This window comes from Brachyistius frenatus, unplaced genomic scaffold (assembly GCF_029030835.1).
Source record: "Brachyistius frenatus isolate BFR_SWC_R1_liver_20210118 unplaced genomic scaffold, ASM2903083v1 Contig_247, whole genome shotgun sequence".
Lineage (NCBI taxonomy): Eukaryota > Metazoa > Chordata > Actinopteri > Embiotocidae > Brachyistius > Brachyistius frenatus.
In genome coordinates, this window is record NW_027210846.1 from 160,767 (window position 1) to 185,421 (window position 24,655).

Consider the following 24,655-nt stretch of genomic DNA (forward strand, 5'->3'; position numbering starts at 1 on the left):
CATTTGTCTAATTTAAACAGAAATCTCCCACCTGCTGTCATTTAAAAAAAAAAAAAAAAAAAAAAAAAGTGTTTTTATTTTTATGAATGAATATCACCACAAAAGGAAGACTACATATCCTATCACCTGCCTTTACTCAAATTACACCACATACATGTCTGGAAAATTAAAATACACACAAAGTAAAAAAATAAAAAAATAAAAAAAAAAAAAAAAAAAAAAGGGCTTAAATTCAGCTGATGAGACGACAAACAAGTTAAACGTTGTTTTTTTGTGTGTGTCGCTGCAGAACGTAAAAGACGACGGGCAGCACGTGTGGAGGCTGAAGCACTTCAACAAGCCGGCCTACTGCAACCTGTGTCTCAACATGCTCATCGGACTCGGGAAGCAGGGACTCTGCTGCTCGTGTGAGTCTTTTCACTTTCTGTTAAAAAGCTTCGACAGACGCACTTATTTGTTGGCACGGGTACGACGCGCGCCGCAAACCCGGCCGGGGTCGTCACGGATACGACGCAACGCGACGCCGATCACATTCAGAACACAAATAGACAGATAAAACACAAATAGACACGTAAACAGCTAAAAGACCATATATATATATATATATACAATGGTGCAGTTGAGTGTAGTGCAAAAAAAACAAAAAAAAAACCCTGTTTGTCCAGAAAGGTGTTTTCCAATTTTTTTTCCAGTTGGACAGAAAAGAGGATTTTTGCTAAAATGCTGAAATCACCAGAATCTGAGGAAAAAAATAAATAAAAGGAGAAAAAGCCACTTTACATCAAAACGTTTTTTTTTATTATTATTATTATTTATTCTTATTTATTCTGAGAGTATAAAACCTGATTGTGTTACCTTTTTTTTTCTAAATGTTTCGTATTCATAGTGCAACCCAACTCTGCATCCGGCACACCAGCTAATTCATCACAAGCACCTTCATTACAGCGCAAACCCCTGTGAACATCACTTATGTATACCGACATGAAACGTCTTGAATATTTTAAAATGCTTTCTCTCTCTCTCTCTCTCTCTCTCTCTCTCAGTCTGCAAGTACACCGTCCACGAGCGCTGCGTGGCTCGCGCGCCGCTGTCTTGCATCAAAACCTACGTCAAGTCCAAGAAAAACACAGAGGTGGGTCCAATCGAAGTGTCCCGCCAGGCGGCACGCTCGGGAGGTCGGCGACGAGGACGAGGGCTCCTCTTCCTCTAACGCACCTGAAACGACTCGATCGGCCGCCGAAGCGTCGCCAATTGCCGGCACGAGACGCGGACGGCATCGTTTCCGTCCTCCCTTCTCCGTCCTCCGTCCTCGTTTCCTCCCCCTCCACCCCCTCTCGCTTTTGTTGCGTCGCACGTGTCTGCATATATATATATATATATATTCTCCTTCTCTCTCTCTCTCTGCAGGTAATGCATCATTTCTGGGTGGAGGGGAACTGCCCCACCAAGTGTGACAAGTGTCACAAAACCGTTAAGTGTTACCAGGGCCTGACCGGGCTGCACTGCGTGTGGTGTCAGATCACGGTGAGCCGCCACCCGAGGAAGAGGCCGTTCATCCTCCTCATTATATCCCCACTGCTTCTCGTTGTTTGTAGGGGTTTTGTTGTTGTTGTTGATTTTTTTTTTTTTTTTCTTTTCTCGTTATGTTTTCTTTTTTTTTTCTCCTTTTTGCACCTTTTGATACCTTCAACAAGTCATTCTGCCAATTTACAACTCGGAAAACACTCGTTTCGCGGCTGCGAGCTAATAGAAAATAAGAACGAAGGCGGCGACGCGCGTTGAATGCAGAATACATCCCGTGCGGTTGAAACGTGCGCTGTGTGTGTGTGTGTGTGTTTGTTTTTTTTAAATTTTTTTATGTTGTTTTGTTTTGTTTTGTTTTTGTGGCAACAGTTTGCTTGTTAATAATTGGCTGCCACCTTCTCCAGCTCCATAACAAGTGTGCCTCCCACGTGAAGCCTGAGTGTGACTGCGGACCCCTGAAGGATCACATCCTGCCCCCCAACTCCATCTGCCCCGTCGTCCTGGTAAAGACCCCGCCTCCCCCGCCCTCCTTACCTCCCTTACCCCCCCCAACCCCCCACAACCCCCAATCCCTCCCACGCCGGTCAGCCGAGTCCCACCCGACCTCGTTTGACTCCAGAGGATCCAATCGTCAGCTCCTGTTCTCCCACTGAGCTCACAAATGATTTTTGTAGTTATTTTTAGGAGTTCATTTCAAAATTGGTACAAGTGTGTTTGAGGAGGGTAAAAAAAAAAAAAAAAACACTTTTGAAAGTTTTGTGGTAAAAGTTGGTCAGACGGCACAAAATGTTCCAACCGAAGCGAAGTAGAGGTTTTACGTTGAAATCTACGAATCAGTCCTCAGAGACACAGAAAGGAAGCTTCCTCTTTTTTTTTTTTTTTTCTTTATATTTTATTCATTGTGTTATAGCAGTTAATTTATTTATTATTTAACACGAGCAGATCTTGGGATTCCTCTGGAAGTTGATATCTGCTTATAAACTCTCCCGCTAATCAGCACCAGATTCAAACGCTACTTATGGAAAATGTACAGCCACAGAAAATGAAGTTTTTGCTCATTTATGTTCAAACTGCTGTTTTGAGCTCTTTCAAGTTTCCACTGGAGTTCTACTAAATCAGTGTTTATTGTTTTATTAATTCGTTTTTGACGTTAAAGTCGACAAAAAAAACACACAAAAAAAGATTAGCGTGCCCGTGTTTCCTTGTTGCCTCCCTCTGAGGTCTCCTATCGAATAAACACAATAATACAAAAATAATAATAAAAAAAAAAAATCCCCCCACCCCCCCCCCCCAAAAAAAGAAAAAAAACCTTTAAAGTAGACAATGAATCCTGCCACATTTCCCTACAAGTATAAATCACTTTTCTTCGGGAGAAGAACTTCCAGTTATGGGGTCCATCTAACTGTTTGACCTTTGACCCCAGGAGAGGCAGTCCACGCTGAGGAAGGACTCTCGGGCCAGCCTGACGGGCCGGGGGAAGATGCAGAGAGCCAACTCGGTCACGGTCGACGGCCAAGGACTGCAGGTGACGCTCCTTTTTTTTTGTTGTTTTTTCTTCCTTTCACCTTAAAGTGAAGTATTAATGCTGGATTTTGGTCATTTCCACACAGCGTAGACAGACGTTATGCAACTGCACCCCGCAACGACCCGCCGTTCACGCAAGTCTCACTCAAACTTCACGTGATTTCATCGAAATCTCTAGATCTCTGCAATTATACGGTTTTGCTGTCAGTAATGCCTTTATTTACAGAATTGCAGTCAAATTTAAAAAGCCGAATATAAAAGAGAAATATTAAATGATTAAACGACTGTAAACATTTTTTTTTTTTTTTTTTTTTTAAAGTACATTGTGGTACTGAGAATGATTTATTTGAGTAAAGCTTGAGCTCTTCTGGTTTGGATTTAAACCAACGACCCCTAATGCCTTAAACATGTAACTCGAACACTTCGTGTTTAATCAGAACGCATCTCATGAAAACATAAATTGGTCTCCGCCCCCGACTCCTCCCACCCCTGTGGGAGGCCCCGCCCCGAGAGCCGACGGGATCGGTTCCTTAGAAATGCGACACGCGAAACTTCGTCTGTCCGAATCCGACCGTTTTTTTTTTTTTTTTTTTTACCGCAGCTCCAAAAAAACAGAACCGCTCATATCGTTCACGTTTCAAGCGTCTGAAAAGCGCCGCATGTACAAACTTGATTTTAACGCAGTCTTGAAAGGTCTTTAAGTCTGAACTTTTAGCAGCATCTCACTGAGATTCTGAGACTCGGTGTAGAAAAAGGAGGTTTACACGGATTCACGAGTACAGAACAACAGTCTTTACATTTATTTTACAAAAATAAATAGAAAGCCAATGTAATTTCACCAGGAATTGAAAGATATTTAGTGGGCTTGTCTCTGCTTCTGACTGGCTGCAGTTATTTTTTTTTATTTATTTTTTTCCATCGTCGACGATCATGTTATGAAATTAAACTTGTGCAGCTGGTGTTGGGATGCATGATGGGACTCTACAGGCCCTGCTGCTAATCAGCATCATGCAGCAGAGGGTCCAGTCCGGCCTGCTCCTCCTCCTCCTCCACCTCCTCCTCCTCCTCTCTCTCTCTGATATCTGTCAGCCTGCATGTCGGCGATGGAAAACCTGCCGCCGTCCGCGGCGACCGCTCGTCTTGAGCGAGAGAGAAATATGAGGAATCGTGACCCGGGCACATCCATCTATGACTCTCGCCGGCTAACCAGCGTAATAATCAAGATTATTATTTATAATTACAGGAAGTAATGGATCACTCCGGACCGGACAGGGAGCTCGTTAATTCACCCTCGGCCTGCTGGGATAGCAGACAGGGGGAGTTAAGTGCTTCATCTGTGTCAGGGAGAGCGCTGGGCAAGTCGTCGCGGGCTGACTGCAGGAAGGGCGATTCAAACGGGGGCCGGCGGATCAGAGCTCGTTCGCGTGGCGCTCTGTGAGTTCGGGCCCTCCGGCTTCCACAGTTTCACTGTCTGCTTGGCGAAAACTGGAAAAAGCCCCTCTAACGTCACACGGGACGAAACCGGCCCGCTGATTAGGCAGCTCGCGAGAACTAACCGTCACCCCCCCCGAATTGTGAATTACGAGCTGTCGGGTCGACGGTCAGATGATGAGTTTACCGCGGTGTGTTCATCGCGATCTGGTAGCATTTCGACACCGCAGCTTCTAAATACGTTATTATTATTATTATTGGTAAAATATGGAGTGAAAAGTGGAGCAAAATCCTATAAAACAATATTATTATTCCGTCTGTTTCATGAAATATTATAGTTTAATGTTTGCTTCTTTTTTTATTTTTTTTTCATACTGTCAGCAAAATCCATGAAAAGACCAAAAACCAACAATGAACACGAAGCCTGCGCAGCACGTCGTTGCCATGAAACTCGCATATCGTCCAAAAACGTTTAAAAACTCGTGTGTGTGGAGGGGAGGGGGAGGGGGGGCATTAGGGACCATATGGGGAGAGGGGGGGGGGGGGCACAATGAAACGACCACAGAAAGCTGCGGACACGACGGAGGTCCCGATTTTTGAAAAATGTGTGAACATTTTTTCTTTATTCAAGTTGTTTTGATGTGGATGAGGAGAGGGGATGCATCTCTTACCATCATTTAGTCAGGTAGGCAGAGATTTAAAATAACAACAACAACAACAACAAAAACAAAAAATAAATCTAATCTGCTACGCCCCCCCCCCCAAAAAAAAAAACTTCAAAACTCTTTTTGGCACCGATGTTGTTTTTATCACCATGAACACACAAAACAACGTAGTTTATTTGTTTATTTGTTTATTTATATCTTACAGCTGGAGATGCTAATTATCCGTAGCAAGAAATAGTCCCACGTGTGCTTCCTGAGCCACGTAAAGAAATCAAACTCAACATTTCCGATGTTTTTTTTAAAGATTTCAAAAGTCGGTAAGGATGAATGTTGTTAGTTTTGGTCGAATATTTAAAAAAAAAAAAAAAAAAAATGTTAACAGTGAGAAAACTATAGAATAGCAACCGCAGTAGATCAAAAGTCAAAGTAAGTGTGATGCATTTTAAAAGATTTTTGGGCTTAAAAATCTTTATCACTGCTCTCCTCTATAATTAGATATTATAATTAACAGAAGATTACGTTTTTTTTTTTTTTTTGCTCTGCAAAAAAGGAATAAGGAGCGCTCCCACCTCGCCTCAGCCGGGTCGCAGCAAAAAAAAAAAAAAAAAAAAAAAAAACTCCATGAAAACGGATCGGATGACTGGCAGCGCTTGAAAGTGGCTGGATAAAACAGCAACAAAAAAAAAAACGCCTGAGCGATATAAAGGCTTGAAAGTGAATTCCTGTGAAAGCATCCTGCGGTCTCCAAACACCGACCGGTTTGTTTTGACATCTTCCCATTCAGATCACAACAATAGAGGGCACTCATCCTCTGCTGGTGTTTGTCAATCCGAAGAGCGGGGGGAAGCAGGGAGAGAGGTAAGTACACGATCTGTCTCGACACGCTTTACAGAGAGGGCCCTCCTTCTGAAGCCGCCGCCGCCGTCCTGCCGCCGTTCCCCCACCCCCCACTCCCGCGGCGGGACGGCGGCGAGCGGCGAGCGGCCTCCGAGCGTTTCCAGGCTTTACTCAGTTCAAATAAAAACACAATAACATTTACCTAAAGCGCCGACCGCCTCCACCGTCAGCTCTCTCTCTCTCTCTCTCTCTCTCACACACACACACACACACACACACACACACACACACACACACACACACACACACACACACACACACACACACACACACACACACACATCTCACTGTCACGTCGCTGGCTGGTTCCCCTTTTCTTTAACCCAGGGCTAATTGGGTTATTACTGAAACATATTCATTCACTTCTTATTACGCCGGCCCCATCATTTGTTTAAATTATGAGATCAAAATATGACTTCAGCCAGTTGATATAATGAAATTGAAATTAAAATGAATTAGTCTTTCTAATGGTTTTCTTTTTTTTTTTTTTTTCTCAAGGGGGGAGGGGGGGGGGGGGGACTTTGGGTATGTCCCACCCCGCTCGCCCCGGTCCACCGCCGGCCCCTCGGCGCGTTCTGATTGGACGCCGAGCCGCCTCGTCGCACTTAACGACACTGAATCCGACGTTTGAGTCTTTATGTATTTGGACAGATGTTTTTCTGAATGTTTTTTTTTTTTTTTTTTTCTCTCTCTGCATCTTCACTCCCGCAGGATTTACAGAAAGTTCCAGTATCTTCTGAACCCGAGACAGGTGTACAACCTGGCCAAGAACGGACCCATGCCGGGGTACGTAGGTCACCATCTGTCACGAGTTACGTGATGCACCTCATGTAAGAAAAGAAAAACAAGTAATACATCAACAGCTGATTTATTTCTTCCAGAGTTAAACGCGCATTGTGAAAATGTTTTCGCTGAACTTTTACGGCAGGTTCTCTTTACTGATTTGAAAACTAACGAGGAGAAAAATGACGGGGACGCCCAAAGGTGCCCCGAAGGGTTTGTTCGCAGTTTGATGAGCACCGAGGCAGGTGTTTTGTTTTGTTTTTCTTGCTAAAAAAATCATTCTGTCTGCACTCAGTGGCTTTAAGACGTCACTTTTAGAGGCATTTTTACTACAACGATTTTTAGACAAATCTGTCTGCCTTTGTTTTGATTCAACTGAGGACACAATGAGACAAACCGCGTGGATAACGTCCAAAATGTGTCATTTTACCGCATACATAAAAACAAAGATAATCATATTTTCATTCACTTAAAGACTTTCGCAAGATATCTGCTGAGTTCGATTAACGCAGACTTCTGGGATCTCATTTGAACTTTAGATGAACACCGGTAACACGTTAGGAGTTGGTGTTTTAATAGGCTGAATGAACAGGAACAGGTTTTACACGCATTTTGGCTTAATGACAGTTGATTAAAAACAGCCCTTCATAGTGTCACGCTGCACAGATGATTAGTTTTAGGTTTTTAACTGCAAAAGCGCTTACAATCGTACAATATTGCATGTTACGTTTCATGCAGCGTTTATTGAGCTGGTATTGTTTTAAAGAGTGCAGTCAAAGTCCGCTGTAGGACAACAAACTTTCCATCTGGCTGCAGCATTTTCTGGGTGGAAAGATGACAAAAATGTTGTTTGGAAAGTTCATAAAATGTGATTGTTTTCACGTGGAATACGTTTTTAGCATTTAAAGGAAATTAAAGCCTTTTTTTTTTTTTTTTTTTAACGTAGATTTTTCTTACTGTCAAAAACCAGAAAGAAAAGGGAGGAACGGAGGGACCGAGAAAGTCCAAATCCGTCCCTTCTTTCGTTCGTGGCCTCCGAAATCACGGCGGCTAATGATCTTCTGTTTACAAACACGTCGGCGTTTTCTGTTGTCGCCCGCCTATAATAACCGCCATCACATGCAAGAGAGGCCTTTTAGTATTAAACCCCTCCGAGCGCGGCGCGGGCACAAATGAGGTGAGTCCACGCGTAACGAATCCTGGAGACGGCGGCGTCATGCCGTAGCCTCGTAGCCCCGTAGCCGCGCCGCGACTCCGTATGCATAACGGAGAGCCGGCGACGCGAGGCGGCGGACGGACGGATGGAAGGGAAGGTGACGCTCCCGCCACACCAACATGTGATCGCGCATACAGACAAGCAGCTCACGGCGGGGGGCGGGCGAGGTCGGGGTTCTCCTCTGGTTCACATCTGTGATTAAGAAGATGAATGGATCATTTACATGCGGGAGGCTTCTTTCACTTTGCCGTTTGCGTCCAGCGGCGTTTGAAAACACGCAGGAATCCTCCGGCGCCGTGCCGCCACGTTGTTTGGCTCTGATTAGATCTAAAAACAGAATCTTCGCCACTTATATATATATATATATATATATATATATATATATATATATAGATATATATATATATATATAAACAGCAGCACAGACAGGGTGCAAAAAAAGAAAAAACAAAACCATCTCCGTGAGGGTTTGGACCGTCCGCAGGAGGAGCTGCCACCGCACCGCGTCCGCCGCAGCTCCAAGTTCAGGCACTGACCTTGCCCCCCCTCCTCCTCCCCCCCCCTCCCCCTCTCTATCGACGTGTCCCGCACCGCGGCCCAACCCGAAACGTCTCCCGCCTCTCTCCTCCGCCGCGATCCAGAGCTTTCTCCTTCGGAGCCGATAACCTTCGCCCACGCCGTAAACCCTTGTTCATATTTTGTCAGGTGCGCTCACCGCAGCGCGCATTAGCAGGGCGAACGGTCACCGTCGGACACCGCGGGCCGAGGCAGCCGCACGCAGCGCCGTCAATTAGCTGCCTCCGCCTAATGCGATTACAGCAAATTAAGTGTTTGTTTCTTGGTATTTAAACATCCCCAAAGTTGCCTTTTATGTTCGCGGCCGTCTGTTTTGCGTCTAATATGGTTTGCGGTCCCAGTTGGAGAGTAATTGAGCGAATCATTTACCCGCCATACGAGGCTCGGAGGCTGGCTCATTCAGTTACAGCTTTGTTATTGTGAAGGAACGGAAGAAGTTGGACTGAACATTGCCTGTCATGATCCAATTAGCCCTCGAACAGGCAGGCAAGCACGCTGAATGAATAATTATCAATGCGACATGTGTTATTCTGCGGGATTAGTCCGGGTTTGAAGTGAAGCAGCGCGTTGTGGCAGCGGGCTCAGAAATATGGCCGTGAAATGCACACTATGTGAACTCTTAGAAACAAGAGAGACTGATAAAAAAATAAAATAAAAAAGGCTTCAGTTAAGTTTTAGTTTAAGTTTTTTTCATTTTCAAGCAGAAAAAAAAAAAAAAGACTTTTTCCCCCAACATATCTTCATCATAAAACAAAGCAAACGATCAAATCTGAAGGATAGACTGAGGAAAGCTTGATAAACCTTTTGTTTTTAATCACCTGAACAAATCTGCCACATTTAAGTACATTTTCACGCAGAAAGTAAATGACTTTTTTTTTTCCCCCCCCAGCATATCTTCATCTTAAAAAAAAAAAAGATAAAAACTTAAAGATGATGTCAGTGCAGCACAGAATTTACCTCATAAAGTGACATTTCAGCAACAAAAAGCCTTCTCAAGATCTTAAAAGAGTAACCAGACCAGTGAAAATGTGTTCGTAAACAACAGGATTTACACACGTCAGTGAGATACGAGTGTCGACTGTGTTTTACAGGTTGAACTTCCTCAGAGATGTTCCTGATTTCCGAGTGTTGGCCTGCGGCGGGGACGGCACTGTGGGCTGGATCCTGGACTTCATTGGTACAGAATTTACTACTTTTGATGATATTTTACGTGATCTCAGCATTATCAAGGATTTGGTCCTCGTGCTTCTTCCTCAGCGTCAGTCGTTATAGAAAGACTACAAACTCTCAAACCTCCCGTCCTGTACTCCAACTCCAACACTCCACTTCCTGTTTCGGCAAAATTGCATTTTTCTTTTTCTGTTTTCATTTAGTTTTCGAAGGCGGCAGCACTCTTGTTGCTGAGCCTGAAATGGTAAAGCGTAATTTATGGGTTGTATATAAACACTTTCATTACGTCCAAGCCTGAGTATTCAGGGTTGGTAAAAATGGGATGATTACGTGAGTTGGAAAACAACATATTAGTCTTCATTTGAAGAAGAAGAAGAAGAAGAAGAAGAAAAAAACACATCACCTGGCCTTATCTGGTCTTGGAAGACGCGTTACTTGTTCAGACTCTCAAAAATTGCCTCAATTTTTTATCAATCAAAACAAAGAGAGGTAATAACTGTCAGGGAAAATGTGTGTCTGGAAATAGACTGCAGAACTGCGCGTTCATTTTGACTCGCGGTTTTACAAGTCGGGCTGCAAAGTGGATTTGATGCTTTCGCTGCGGGTTCTTGCGGAGAGTTCTGTTTTTCTTGCTTTGGTCTCGTTTTGCATCTTGTGGTGATATTTGTCCCGCTACTCCAGATAAGGCCAACCTGGACAGGAACCCCCCCGTGTGCATACTTCCTCTTGGCACGGGCAACGACCTGGCAAGATGTCTACGATGGGGAGGAGGTACTGACAGAAAAGAGACAACAGTGAATCACGCGGCCTCTCGTTTCCTTTTGCCGTAGTCGTTGGCACAGATACGAGTGTACTGCAGCGTAACGCCACCAGTTATTATAAGTGTTTGTGGGGAATTCATACAGAGGGAGAATTGGAGAAACACTAACAGGGCTGAACCTAACATTTATTTGTATTAATACATTTTTTTTAAATATATATATATATATATAAGTTTGTACACTAGAGGAAATTTCAAGTCAATTTCATCACATCTGTTTTTGTCTAAAACCTTGAATCACTCCGTTTACAATCACATAAATTAAAGATTTAAGATCTTTGAAGATTTTTTTCTTAAAAAGTGAGAGTTTGTGATTCATTTTGAGAGTTGAAATATGTTTTCTACACTTTATATCCTAAAGAGTTTTTTTTTTTTTTAAATCTAGTGAGCACTGCATGAAATGAGACACAAATAATAATATAAGTATACGTAGAAAGTGATAGTTTACATTTGTGTTACCACAAGTCACAAAGCGTCATTCAAGATGCACAAGATGTGCTCGACCTATATAACGCCTTTTCGTGTCTGTTCTTCCCGAGGCTACGAGGGCGAGAGCCTCCTGAAGATCCTGAGGGACATCGAGAGCAGTTCGGAGGTGATGCTGGATCGCTGGAAGATCGACGTCACGCCCGTGGACAAGGAGGAGCGAGGGGACCCGGTGCCTTACAGCATTATAAACAACTACTTCTCCATCGGTGTGGTGAGTCGGGCGCCGAGTCCAGAAACACTTAGTTCTGTTTGTAACTCGGTATCTCAAGAAATACAAACGCTATCTTCTTCGTGACTCCAGCGGTTCTTAGGTTCTTCATGTTAATGTTGGTTTTTTTTTTACCAGTTTCCTCTGAAAGATACCGAGATTTATCTTTCTCTTCGGAAACAAGTATGAATATTCGGACTCCTGAGTACCACAGCGAGTCTTGAATATTAGTCTGTACTTACATCGTTGAGTTTAGTGCTGCATTAAATCAACCAGTGCATTTAACAGTATGTATGTTTTTATGTAATTCCTTTCTATAGTTAATTTTACTGGTAACTGTGTCCGCACATAAGCAATTGAGCGCTGATTGCTGGTTGCTTAGCGATTGCATGACGCCTCTTTCCTACTAAAACACCTCTGCGTGATTGGAAATTGTGTTGAGTCTCAGGTTTTTAAGTGTTAAATGTGAACGACTCCAAAGTTTAAAAAAAAAAAAAAAGAAAAGAAGAAAGTACAGTTAAAGTGTTGAGTCCCTGGTTTTGGGCCCCTGACAACCCGGAGTCAGCCACTAAAAACATATTTTTTACAAATTGCTGAGTCATGCAGTATCCCTCAAACATGGTTAAAATATTACCAGATTCTACACAATCTCCTCTACATAACTATAAAAAGATATCTCTACTGATAATATTTTATGGTGAAATACATGTAAAAACGTAACAATTTCATAAGCCGAAATGATTTTTTTTTTCCTTGATATAAAGGCTAATATATATATTAAAAAAAATCTCTACGTATTATCAAATCAAATGATGAAAGATTTGAATAGCCTAGACTGTCCTGAAAGATAAAGCATTTATGGTCAGCACCTATGATGACCGAGATATGAGTTTAAAAGTGAAGGTAGTTAAATTACCCTCAAAAAGGGTTAAAACCCATTTTCACCCCACAAATGAAAACAAAAAGGTGTAAAATCAAGAACAGACGTGTTGAATGCATACAAATGATCGTAGATGAAAAAGAGATACCGTAATAAAGGCACTGAACCGTGAACCAAATACCATAAGAACTGACTTTGACTGTGACTGCCGGGTTATTCGTACGGCGCCCTCGTTCAACTGCCGGCGAAAAGCGAACATGGCACCTTTTTTTAAACTTTTCACACCCGAGTAAAGTTCAGCGATGGCGACAAAGAGTCTCAGTCACAGAGTGGCGAAGGTGCCAATAAACAGCTTTAGTCAGATAAGAGGTGAAACTGAACAAAAAGTCGGAGCCGCGAAGGTGTGGACTGAAAACAAAAATGAAGCTCCCTCTGCCAGTAATTCTTCAGTCTGTCATTAAAAGGTTGAATGAAATAAGAGAGACGCAGTCGAGCATCCGCGGTAAATCAGTCAATTTATTTGTTTTGATCACATTGCGGTCAGGCCTTTATTGAGATGTGCTCAAGCCTCGACCGTCTCCGATCGACAAACAAGCCCCGTCGTGCGTCCGCGTGGAGTTATGCGCCCGCCGCCGCCTCCCCTGTCCATCTCCGCCGTAATGACACTGATTTCACGTAGCTCATGTTAGCCATTACTGATAAATGTCAGGGTGGAAATATGGTAATTGACATTTGCAGGTGGCAGAAGAGGGAGCCACTGGGGGTTGCGAGATTTGTTCAGGCCGAGGCAGGGACATAAGTGATGCATGGCCTCACAAATGTTAGTCGAATAACACCTCCAGCCCCCCCTCGCCCCCCGCCTCTCCTAACGACGACGTTTGAGGATATTAGAGGACAGGTTCTTGTTAACATTGTGACAGAGAAGAACAATGGCTGCAATCTGTCTACAGGGGCCAACATATGGTCTATGTGTACGGGGGGCGGCGGGGGGGTGGGGGGATGGGGGGGTTACAGTGGGAAATATAACTCTGAACATTCATCCCTGTCTTTAAGTTGCATTAATTTGCCTTTTATAACTGTCAAAAACACACAAGTTACTTCATCTTTCTTCACCGTCAAGTCGACTTTGATTTATACGAACTTAAAAACAGCAAATGCGCCTGCGTTAAAAAAAAAACAACAACAACAAAAAAAAAAACGTTTTTAAAAGGCAGTTTACCGGACAAGAAAATAAGGTATTGTGTGGTTATATTGTAACTTTGGTTCTCTGAGTGAAGAGACTATAGAAAACAGAGAAAATGTTAAGATCTAAGGATGGCAAAATGCAAAAAAAAATACATTACAAAACCCTAAAAAAATCAGCAAATAAAGTCAATATCTATGTATTTTTTTTACAGCCTACAAACTGCCATGTTTTCAAAATACTAACTTTCAGGCTTTTTTCTTGTAAGGCACCTTACTTTTCACACCAAGGTTGAGGCAAAACGCGACTCCAACGCGATATCGTCTCGCGGACATATGCGAGGTCAGGTTTACTTCTATCTTAAACATTGGATTTGCAAATGATTCATAAGGAGGAAACTACATTTATTTGAGTTACGTGTCAAAGATGCACAAATGCAAGTTTGTTTACATCCACAGGGCATCTTTTAAAAGGGACCAGCGGACAACGAAATAATACCAGACAACCTTGCAAAATCCCTCGTGAGATTTTAGATTTTTGGAAAAGGGAAAAAGGTGAGTAGAGATTTTTAGGAAAATCAGAGTGCAATTACAGCAGTCCAGACATAAAGGTATGAACGTGAGAAAAGTGCAAAAACTGCAGACAGTTCCCATTTTGAAAGAAAAAAAAAAATGCAGTGATTTATAACTACATTTATTCTTAAAACTCGTCAATTTCGACCACAATAGTGCAAAAAAAAACAACAGGAAGTTCCTGTCTTTTAACGGGACCAGTTGATTTCTTCAACATTGAAATAAAACAGCTTTGGCCTGACCGGCTCATAAACTCATTATAACCCTCATTGTCGTTGCTCTGTTAGCGGGATTAGCAGCCGGCGGGCGTGATGATGACAAATGAAGTTGTTTGTGGGGGGATTAAGGACGACTTTAAGCTCTCTATGGATTTGAGTGTGATATAATATTTTGTTTGCATCAATTTCATTTTTTTTTTTTTTTTTTTTTTAGCTTTCGGTAGAATGAAAAGAAATTACATTAAAGATTATGCGAGAAGTCAAGCTAATGATTACCTCGGAGATTATGCAGATGAAGAGCGGATTGTTTCTGTAATGACGCCGTTGAAATCAAAAGATCAGCAGTAGCAGCCGCCAACGACCGGGTGTGTCACCGCCAACGTTACAGCGAGCTCGAACGCGGAGCCATTTTCAAGAAAAGTGGAAGTCCTTTAAGATCCCGACCTGTTTTGACGCTTCTCGCAGAAAAATCGTAAATGTCCGCGACTCGCGAAAACAAACTGAAACCGTCTCCCGCACGACTTCAAGTTTTCCCCGAGTCGTTTTAATCTCACGGCCTCACAGGTGATTCTTCCGACAGCACCATCTTTTTTTTTTTTTTTTCTTTTTCTCCGAATTCCTCCAACCTCTAACCTGCCACCGCCCGGTCGGATTGAGAATTAATGGCGCCATCCCTTTGGGAGGATGTGGAAGTGACGCGAAGTGTAATGATCTCAATCAGGGCCAGGGGTGAGAGACAGAACTAATCACTGAGCGCGCTCCGCTACCATAATGCAGTCAGTCGCCCTAATGACCCCGGCACTCCTTGTCAAAGCCATTACTCTCCGCCGTGGTGAAGGGCACATCAAACCGCTGGGGCTCACTCATAATTGGACTAAACTTTGAGCTATGAGAGGACATTACACATGTCCTGTATTAATTCGGGTGCCAGATTTTTACATTGGTAATTATTTGAGGGCTGCTATGGAGGGGAGGAAGGGGGGGGGGGAGAGAGGCGGAGACCTGACGTCGTCCGACCGCCGCGAGGGGGGGTCAAAGCACGGCAATGCGTCCTGCATGTGTTGACATCGTGGCGGACTAGTCCTTTATTATTATACAGTGAACCCTCGTTTATCGCGGGGGTTACGTTCCAAATAGAGACCGTGATAGGCGAAATCCGTGAAGTAGTAACCTTTTATTTTTTTTACAATTATTATACAATGAAATACTCCATAATACATTGAAACCAAAGAACAAAACCTTTTTACAGGCCCAAGCATTTGTTTAACAAATAAAAGTACTGTATAAATGTTTTTTTTTACAAATAACTACTGTACTGTAAAATAATCATTTTAATCATCAATACGAACTGAAGGCTTCAAATTGCTGAGATCGGCACCGCCCCACTGCGACCCGAGTCACTGGATTAGAACGGGAGGAAATGAAAAATGATTATGAAAACAAATACAAAGTACAGTAGGACAAATAGTGACTCGTGTATTTCACTGCTCTTCTGACTGAGCCGCTGCATCCTGACTCCGCTCTGCAGCGGTTCTTTCTTCTAAAGCCGGCGGTGCAGGTGTGGTTTTTCAAGAGAAGAACGTAGTTATCGGTAGTTGTTGTCGCTCTTTTTTCTTCTGGGCAAAAAGATTCTTATAAACCGACATGCCACCATCGATTATTTTTAATTTGGCAAGCTGTTTTACGTACGTGTACATATTAAACCGCAACGTTATTGACAAACAGGTAGAGAAGAAGCGGAGAGACTGTTTAGCCAATCAGAATGCAGAACACAATGCACGATGCAAATCCGTGAAGCAGCGAGACCGTGAAAGGTGAACCGCGTTATAGCGAGGGTTCACTGTATACATTTTTGGTTTTGATTTCAAATACACAATCAGGCTCCAGATAGAAGTTTTTTTTTTGTTGTTGTTGTATTCTTTCCTTATTTTTAAGCTTTTTATACAGTTTTGTCGAATTATGTATAATAGTTGGGAAAACAGGCTCATAAAGATCCATGAAATATTCTACGGCTCTCAGCGGATGGAGTTCAACCAGGGATTTGTAGATGTCTCCGAGTACGTCTCCAAAGATTCACGATGAGATGATTGTAAACTTGCACGATTTGGCTCGTCTGCAACATTTTAAAAACCTGCCGGTTTACAACGTCTCCGCGGCAACGACTCTCTGTACTTTGTCCGTTTTAACTGCCGGTTTTTCAAAAGCCTTTTTCGGTGCGTCTTAAAACGATGAGCGAGGATAAAGGCAGTGAGTTACTTGCAGCGGTTGTGTTTTAAGTAGTATGAAACTTCAAAAACATTAAAAAAAAAGAAAAAAAAATATCAAGAATCTTGTGCCATACGGACGTGGCTATTTGTCAAATAAATTGATGAGGCGGTTTTCTGTTTCTTCCATCCAAACCTCTGACAATTACGATCAGCTGGCCAACAACGTCAGCTGGCTTGAATTGGCTTGGTCTCAATCTTTGGTCTGAAATTGGGATTCAAAGTTCGTGATCTTCATCAGGAGATGGAATTATTCTTAAGAATGAACTTTGAACTTTAGTTAAGTCAACATTTTTAAACAAAAAGAGACCCAGAAAATATGAAAACCGAAACTTCTGCAGTTGCGAGGACTGAGGGTGAACTTCAAACATGTTTAGTAGTTTAGGTAAAACAACAAAAACAACCTGGTTAAAATGTGTGTTGATTGATTTGTCGAATTTTATGGCTTTTCAGATTTTTGTAAATTTGAAAACTCTCAGCTCTCTTGGCCTAAAAAAACCAACAACCTATGACTGTGAGCCTTTGTGCCATATTTCAATCATACGGTATGTAGTTTTGCAGATCTGTCACGTTTTTATATATAGTCTATCGTATATGTTCATTTCCGACACAGTCTTTAAAATATTGACTTGATTTGAGCTAATGTGGTAGCGCAGCTTCTTTCAAAAGTTCTTACAATTTAAGAAGAAACACTTCAGCGGTGCAGAATGACAAAGTGCTTCATCCACTCCTGAGCTGCTTGAAATCTCTGTTTACTGTTGCAAAGCTGCAGCTCTCACTTGTACAGAACTCAGATAATAGACCCGCAAACCAAAGGGGAGACAACCTCTCCTCGCTTTTGCTCTCTTGTTTGCAAGCTATTGTCCTGTTTGTAAGAAAACCCGAGTTACAATCTCTCAGATACATCCATCACCTCACCTTTCTGGCCCGTGTTGGAAGCGTGAGGTGAGTCTGCGGGGATCTTGAAGAAAATCTTTTGGTCTTCTGGTTACAGCGTCTTGAAGAGACATCAAGAGAAGCTCTCATTGATTTTTTTTTTTCTTCTCTCTTTTGGCTTCTCCTCAATTTTTTTTTTGTACAGAGAGCTAGCAGGGGGTCCTCCCTGTAGGTGCTGTTTCAGTAGTGCCACTCAAAAAAAAAAAGGGAGCGGGTCAAAAACAGATTGCTTCAGCGGAGGGGGGGAGAGGGGGGATGGGAGGGTGGGGTGGGGGAGGGGGAGGAACAAGCGCAAAAAGTTTTTCGCCAACTTTTTTCCCTCACTCTTTTCTTGAGATGCTCTCGAAGACGGACAAGTTTTACTGTGTTTGTCAAGAGTTTTTTTTTTTTATTTTTTTTTTCTTCACAGGCCTTGCCAGCGTTTTTCTGCTGACACCGACTTAGAAGTGTGAATTAAAGGGAATTCGAGTGTTATTTCTTCCTCGTACAGTTCATTAGTTTCGGCCTCGCACTGTGCCGTATGGCTTGTGTACTAATTGTAAGTGATGTGCAGAAGGTTTTCTTTTTTTGCTTTTTTTGCTGATCAGTTACTGTTTAGCATTCATGCACAAAAGCCATTCGATGTGATTTCACAGTATATTAACAACTTACTCAGGCAGCAGAGTTGTGTGCAGGTAAATACAAACAACAGGTGCCACTGTAAAGTTTTACAGGAAATTTGTCCCTCCGGAAAATAAATAACTTTGTATGCCTCCGTGCTGCTAATAGCCAGCAGGCAGCATGTTTTTGGCTTATCCTGTCCGTCCCGACTTGGCACAAATGTTCACTTGGTTCCAAGGATGAACGGATTCGATTTGGGGGATGGAAGTGGGGATGAAGGTCATAGTGACCTTAAATTGACCTGTTCTCATGAGCATTATGTCTCTGGAACACCTCAAGGGATTCTTTTTCCAAGTGACTCAGTTGAACTTAGTGGTCAAAAGTCAAAGTTCAAGGTCCCTGTGACCTCATCTGGTTGTCCCATTCTCGTGATGGCTGAGGAACGCCTTAAAGGACTTTCTTCAAATTTGGCACAAACATTCGCTTGGACGTAAGGATGGACTGATTAGATTTTGGTGGTCAAAGGTCAAGGCCATTGTGACCTTGCATCCATTTACCATTGTGAACTCAATAGCTCAGAAATGCCTTGAAGGGACCGTCTTCAAAACTGGCACGAATGTCCACTTCGGCTCAAGATGAACTGATTCGAATTTGGTGGTCAAAGGTCGCTATGACCTCACGAAACACGTCTGTGGCCATAACTCAATAACTCCCACGATAATCGTGACAGCGTTTCACACTAATATCTAATAGGATGAAACGATGAAGTGATGAGATTTTATTTCAAAAAGGTCAAACGGTCCACTTCATTATTCAACGCCATAACTAAGGGACAGGAGGGGAAACTGTGACCAATCAGATACTGAGTTGGTGACACGAATGTTGGGTGTCCACCTTGAAGCTGTGGTGAACGTATAGATCTTCTGTGCTGTCAGGTTAATTTAGATTTTTTTTGTTGTTGTTGTTGTTTCAGAAGAAGGAGATTTATGCTTTAATCCTTGAAAATCAAAAAAAAAAGAAAATCTGGAAATAAAACATATTCCAAATTCAATACTTTTAAAAGTCCCAAATAATTCTATCAGTTTTTGCCTTAAAAAAAAAAAAAAATCCAGTGTTAGTGAATATTTATCAAAACAGACTTAAAACTTTCAATCAGACCGACACAGTAAACTGGTTTACCAGCTAATGTTAAAAGGAATTTTCTGTCTATTAACAATCTAGATCCTGTGTATTAACTTTGAACACACCTTTATTGTACTTCTACTTAAATAACTCCTCATACCAGTGAGAGGTGGTGTTAATGTGCTGGTGAAGCACCTCGTCAGTCACACCACAATAACGTATGTAACATGAACTGGGTGAGATGGGTGAGAGAAAGGTCGACAGTAACATATTTATAGAGAGAGAGAGAGGAGAGGTTGGGGTGGGGGGGTGGGGGAGGAGAGCGAAAACAACTCGGTTGCCGCGCCGTCGGCGGCATCCTGTAGGTTAGTTGGGAGCTGTGATTACTCACAATACGTGTTTAATTAATTATCCCGTGTGGAGATGGCGTGCTGTTCATCGGGATTTCTGTCGATACTCGCTCCCATCGCAGGCTCAGCCTCGCTGCCACCTCCCGCGCCGCCTTTCGTCTCGTAGAAGTGTACACGGGGGACACGCGAGGTGTACCTTGCGCTGTTTGAGAAGTTGGGTTGGAGGCGGTTAACGAGGAAGAAGCAGCCTCGGATGTTGACGAGCTACGGCGGACGTGCGAGTGCACGCGATGTACGTTTCTGATACGGTTGTCGAGTCATTTTACATGTTAACAACTCCAAATATCACGCGTGGATATTAAATGTTGCCCCCCACCCCACCCCACCCCACCCCTCTCCCCCCACCCCACCCAGAACAATCGAATATCTTACGTCAAAACTGCAAGTTTCAGAGAATGAGATTCACTTGTAGTCTAATTGGATGGATTTTTATGATGCAATAATCCGAACGCTCTTTGATAGAAAAATCGTAATATTGTCAGTGCCTTCACTTCAGGTTTGATTCTGTCTTTCAGGACGCCTCGATTGCGCATCGTTTCCACGTGATGAGAGAGAGGCACCCGGAGAAGTTTAACAGCAGGTACGTTACTTTGGGTTTTACTCTTTTTTAGTTTCAACTGAAAACATGAACTTTTTAAATACCTTTTAATAGCCGTTACAAAAAACTCGAGCTCGTATAAAAAAAAATTTAAATCCCCATGATAAAAAGAAAGTGTTCGGTTTCAGTGAAAACACGCTCAATTAGTTTCTCGTCAGTCTGAAGCCATCTGAGAAGCTGGTAGCGCCAAAATAAAATACTTCAAAATAAAAGCTTTGTTCTTTTTGGTTTAAGGTTGACCCACTCAGAAAGGACCCCTGACCTACTTTCCCCCACAACTTAACCCTCAGCCCACCACGTCAACTCGTTCTACTGTATTCTGGTAATAAACGTGTTGCAGTGGTTTTAAAATGTCCCGTTTTTGTCGGTATAATATAAAGTTTCCTGCGTATTTGTCTCGTAGATTCAAAAAGTGGAAGTTTGTTGTGAAACACAGTTTTTAACACAAAATTGGAAGTTGTCATTTGTAAGATGTTGCGGTCATTAAAATAATAAATTTCTCTCGGGGAGGTCGGTAGCGATACGATTTGATAGAGAAGTTGATTGGTGGACTTATTGAATACTTTAGGACAAACTGCAGTTTACATAAATCACAAATAACTTGCAGAAAAACACAACTAGATTGGTAAAACAGCACCGTATTCACAAATATATATGTATTCAATACGTGTGCAAAACTGCTTTTGCTAAATAGATAAATGTAATAGAATGAATTACAATTTAAAGTGTAGTTTTAAATGTGGAAATTTAAATGCGCGTTGCCACTTCGAGGTTCATAATGTAATGTAATAATGTAATCTTTGTATGTTTAAAATAAAAACAACCATAGTGGAACTAAGTCTCGATCTTATAAAACATATAATGGAAGATATTCCAGAAATCAAACGGCCCCGGCACTCGCAGTCTAAACACCGGCTTCATATTTAGCATTGGTGATTACACTCGAGGAGATGTGTTCACCTTTTGGAGACGGAACGAACGTGGCATCTTTTGTTTCCATCAATATTTTAACGTCTCCCATACGTCTCCACTAGCGCCGGGGAGTAATTGCGGGCCTAATTGAATTTGCTTGGCTAGTTGGACGTCACGTATCAGTCAAGACTGATGACACGCGGCCTCCTGATGATCCCATTTGTACTCATTATCATATTTTACCGTGGTCTTAGTACAACATTTAGCCAGCTATTCGTCCTGCAGCTCCAGCATGCAGATAATGCCGGGGGAAGAGGGGGGGAGGGGGGGTGATTATCCAAATGGCAGCAAAAGGGTAGTTTTGAAATAAACACAGGCCCTGTTATTTAACGGTTACCAATGGTTACGACAGGCTGTGTGACACGTTATCAACTCTGAATCTCCTCATTAAGCGAAGAGAAGGGCGTTGGGGAGCCATCGACCTCTCCAACATGGCGGCACGTCCTCTCTACGGATGTTGGTAAATAATTGTTCCCGCTTCGGTCACTTCCTGCGTCGACGTGCACGTCCGCATCTCTGTTGTTTTACCCCATTTTTAAAAGCCTACGTGAAAAATGATTGAGATATTTTAAGAAAATTATTCTGTCTGTTATTTGAATTCAATTAATAATTCATGCGGGGGAATGAGTTTAGGATCTTTCTATTACACACTATCCTTGCCAATTCAATAATGCATGATTATAGTTTTTCAAGGTAGCATAGATTTTGTTGGATTTGTCCAAAGGGCTCGTGTCCATTGGAAGTATATTGCGACTCATCACTGAGTCATTTTCCCGCTGCTGGAGGCTTCTTTCTCAGGAACTTCTGTGACAATTGAAGGAAAGTGTGGAGTGGCTTGAGGGGAAGATTTAATTTCACTCGTATCAAGTCTGCATGAAGTATAAGTTAGAACGAGTTTAAAGAAGACTGAGCAGTGTTTTTGATTTGAGCTTTTAACAGCGTTTAAATATCGTGAAACTAATCCTAATATATTAATGCACTTTCAAATTTCACATACATTTAAAAAAAAAAAACTTTTACTACGTTAATAAAGGCCTGTAAACAAGGATTTATTGATAATAATTGTATTTATTTCTTGAACTGAGAGAACGATGGGGCTCAAAGTTACAAAAAAAATCTATAAAAAGTGACGTAGCTTTACAAAACAGGCGATCTGTGACTGAAATATAGAAAACAAAGGCAGAATAAGATATATAGAATCAGTTTAATCAAGATTTCAACATCAAAGTTCAGTCTCTTGCAACTTCAAGTGTGTATCAAACTAATTCAACATACGGTACGAACTTTCTTTTGTGGATTAGAGGCGTTATTTTTGTTAATAAAGCGAGTTTTGTTGAATAGTGCTTTGCGAGAATTGACGACATTTTGTGTGGAAAAATCTCACGAATATTGCAGAGATTGCTTTAATTTGCGTTCATTATCACGAAGGACTGATCACTTAAATTATTTTATTTTAGTATTTAACACTTTTTCAACCTTCCCTTGATCCTTATAGAGACTTATACTCTCTTACTGTCTCCACCTGCGTTGAATAATTATTTGGATATCTACCGATAAGTATAAAAAAAGAAAAATTAGGAATTCTCTGGCTGGTAGTGTTCAGTATGCAAACAATATGCATTTTGTACCATTAGAATAACTATAACTACAATAATAGTTCTCAATGTGTTCATATTTTCCTCCTTGTTTCTATTTTTGAAAGCTTTCCCTTGATCTTGAACCATTTTCAAGGTCAAAATGACCAATTAAAAAAAAAAAAAGAACACACAAGAGAAGAAAATGTCAACATGTGAGTTATTATGAACATATCTGACAGCAGTAATGGCTCCTCACTTCCCATATGAACCAAATCTATACATTCTGTCACTGGTTTGACCTTAAAAGAAACTGAATATTTAATCAGCTTTAATTACCACGCAAACAACATAATTAGGCAACAACACTTAATTATGAAATGAGGGGATTTTGTTGATGAAAAGCCCGGGTCATACGCTCTCCCTCGCCCTCCCTTCATTTTTCTCATTCTATCCATCTTCTGCATTTGCACCTTGGGGTGATTACCAGGGTGAAGGTGTGAAGATTTGACACTCGGCAGATAGATTCATTTACTGCCACTGCCGGACCTGGAGGTGATAATGAGGTCGAGGATTAAAAGCAGACAATCAGTCGGCCCGTGACGAGGGCTGCGCCACCTCCTCCCCCCTCATGTCACCACTCCGCGACCGCCATGTTAAAATATACCGGTCCTCTTTTTTTCTTTTTTTTTTTTCTTTTTTTTGCTGATCTCCAATGTAATTACACACTAATCTCTGACTCTGAGGGGAAGAAACAGATAGGGGGGAGAAACGGATAACACAAATTTTATAAAAAAATTTTTTTAGAAAGAAACGGTTTAGAAAAGTATGAATTTTGTGCTGTGAAATAGCTTCATTCTTCATTTTAATTAACGTGATGACCGATTATTGTTCCACCCCGTTAGCAAGTTCTCTGCTTGGCAAAAATTGCCAAAAAAAATTTTTTTTATTTTTTCCCAATTCTAAACTTCCCCAAACAAGTTAAATCTCTTCTGTGACGTAAATTATAACCAATATACAAGACGTGATCAAAAACCTCGGAGTCTCTTCCTGTTGCGCCCAAAGGGAGCGCAGAACAGTGATTTGCCAGGAGAACAGGATAATAATAATAATAATAATAATAATAACTATAATTTTGTTAGCCATTACGCCAAGTTTCATCGCTTGATCAACATCAGCACCTGAGTTACACGTTGTTTTTGCGACCACTGGCACGGGAACATTTTGCGCTTTCACCACGGAGCTGAAACTTGTGCAGAGAGCACACATCAAAGTTTGGATCAGATTTGGCAAATCTGCCACGCAGACCCATGAGATGCTTCAGAAAAATGCTTTGACACTCATGAGGGGCAGAACCGAGCCCGAGAAGGGTGTGTAGGGACGGGAGTGCAAACAGGTGTTTTGTGTTTTTTTTTTTTTGGACATTTAAGGGGTTGTGCAGCGCGACTTCCTCCTCCGGGGTCAGACGCCGAGTCCTACCGTGACGATCTGAGGCGTCAGAGTGACATTTAGTGCAAATGACCTGAACTGTAGCGCGAATGGCACTTTGGTTCTCCAACTTTGATCCCAAATTTGATGTTTCTCTGCCTGAATTAACCTCCACGGCGAAAAGGCAAACGTGCCCCAAAAAAAAAAAAAAAAAAAAAAATGGTCCAAAAAGCGCGTAACTCCAGCTGCTGATGTCGACCAATCAACGTAACTCAGAGTACAAGTTCAGGAAAGCTAAGCTAAGGACATTTTGGTTGCACTTTTAGGCAGCGCAGGAATAATTTATGTATCGCTGAGTGTTTTTCGGTGCAAATTTTGACTTGATTATTTATGAATTTTTCCCAATTAACCAGGACAGCTTTTTCACTTTAATGTTCCTTTGTGGGGTCTAATGAAATTCAATGAATACTGGATCATAGAGTATCAGCCACGTAAAGTTTAGCTCAGCAATTTTTTTTTTAGCTATTTTTTTTTTTCTTCCTCTTCTTTACATTTTGACACTTTTTTCTTAAACACGTGTCGTCTAATTTACACG

At 41.9% G+C, this 24,655-nt stretch overlaps 1 protein-coding gene across 3 annotated transcripts in view; it reads left to right on the forward strand.

Annotated features, from left to right (window-relative positions):
• dgkb (diacylglycerol kinase, beta) overlaps nucleotides 1–24,655 on the forward strand; it is a 59,776-nt gene that overhangs the window by 15,334 nt on the left and 19,787 nt on the right. For all 3 annotated transcript variants that reach the window (XM_069720689.1, XM_069720690.1, XM_069720692.1), the window contains 11 exons: nucleotides 290–407; nucleotides 1,044–1,132; nucleotides 1,408–1,524; nucleotides 1,929–2,027; nucleotides 2,948–3,049; nucleotides 5,929–6,002; nucleotides 6,753–6,827; nucleotides 9,708–9,793; nucleotides 10,468–10,557; nucleotides 11,146–11,306; nucleotides 20,004–20,068. In XM_069720689.1, the coding sequence (XP_069576790.1) occupies nucleotides 290–407; nucleotides 1,044–1,132; nucleotides 1,408–1,524; nucleotides 1,929–2,027; nucleotides 2,948–3,049; nucleotides 5,929–6,002; nucleotides 6,753–6,827; nucleotides 9,708–9,793; nucleotides 10,468–10,557; nucleotides 11,146–11,306; nucleotides 20,004–20,068 (1,076 nt within the window). The remainder of the gene's footprint in view (nucleotides 1–289; nucleotides 408–1,043; nucleotides 1,133–1,407; nucleotides 1,525–1,928; nucleotides 2,028–2,947; nucleotides 3,050–5,928; nucleotides 6,003–6,752; nucleotides 6,828–9,707; nucleotides 9,794–10,467; nucleotides 10,558–11,145; nucleotides 11,307–20,003; nucleotides 20,069–24,655) is intronic.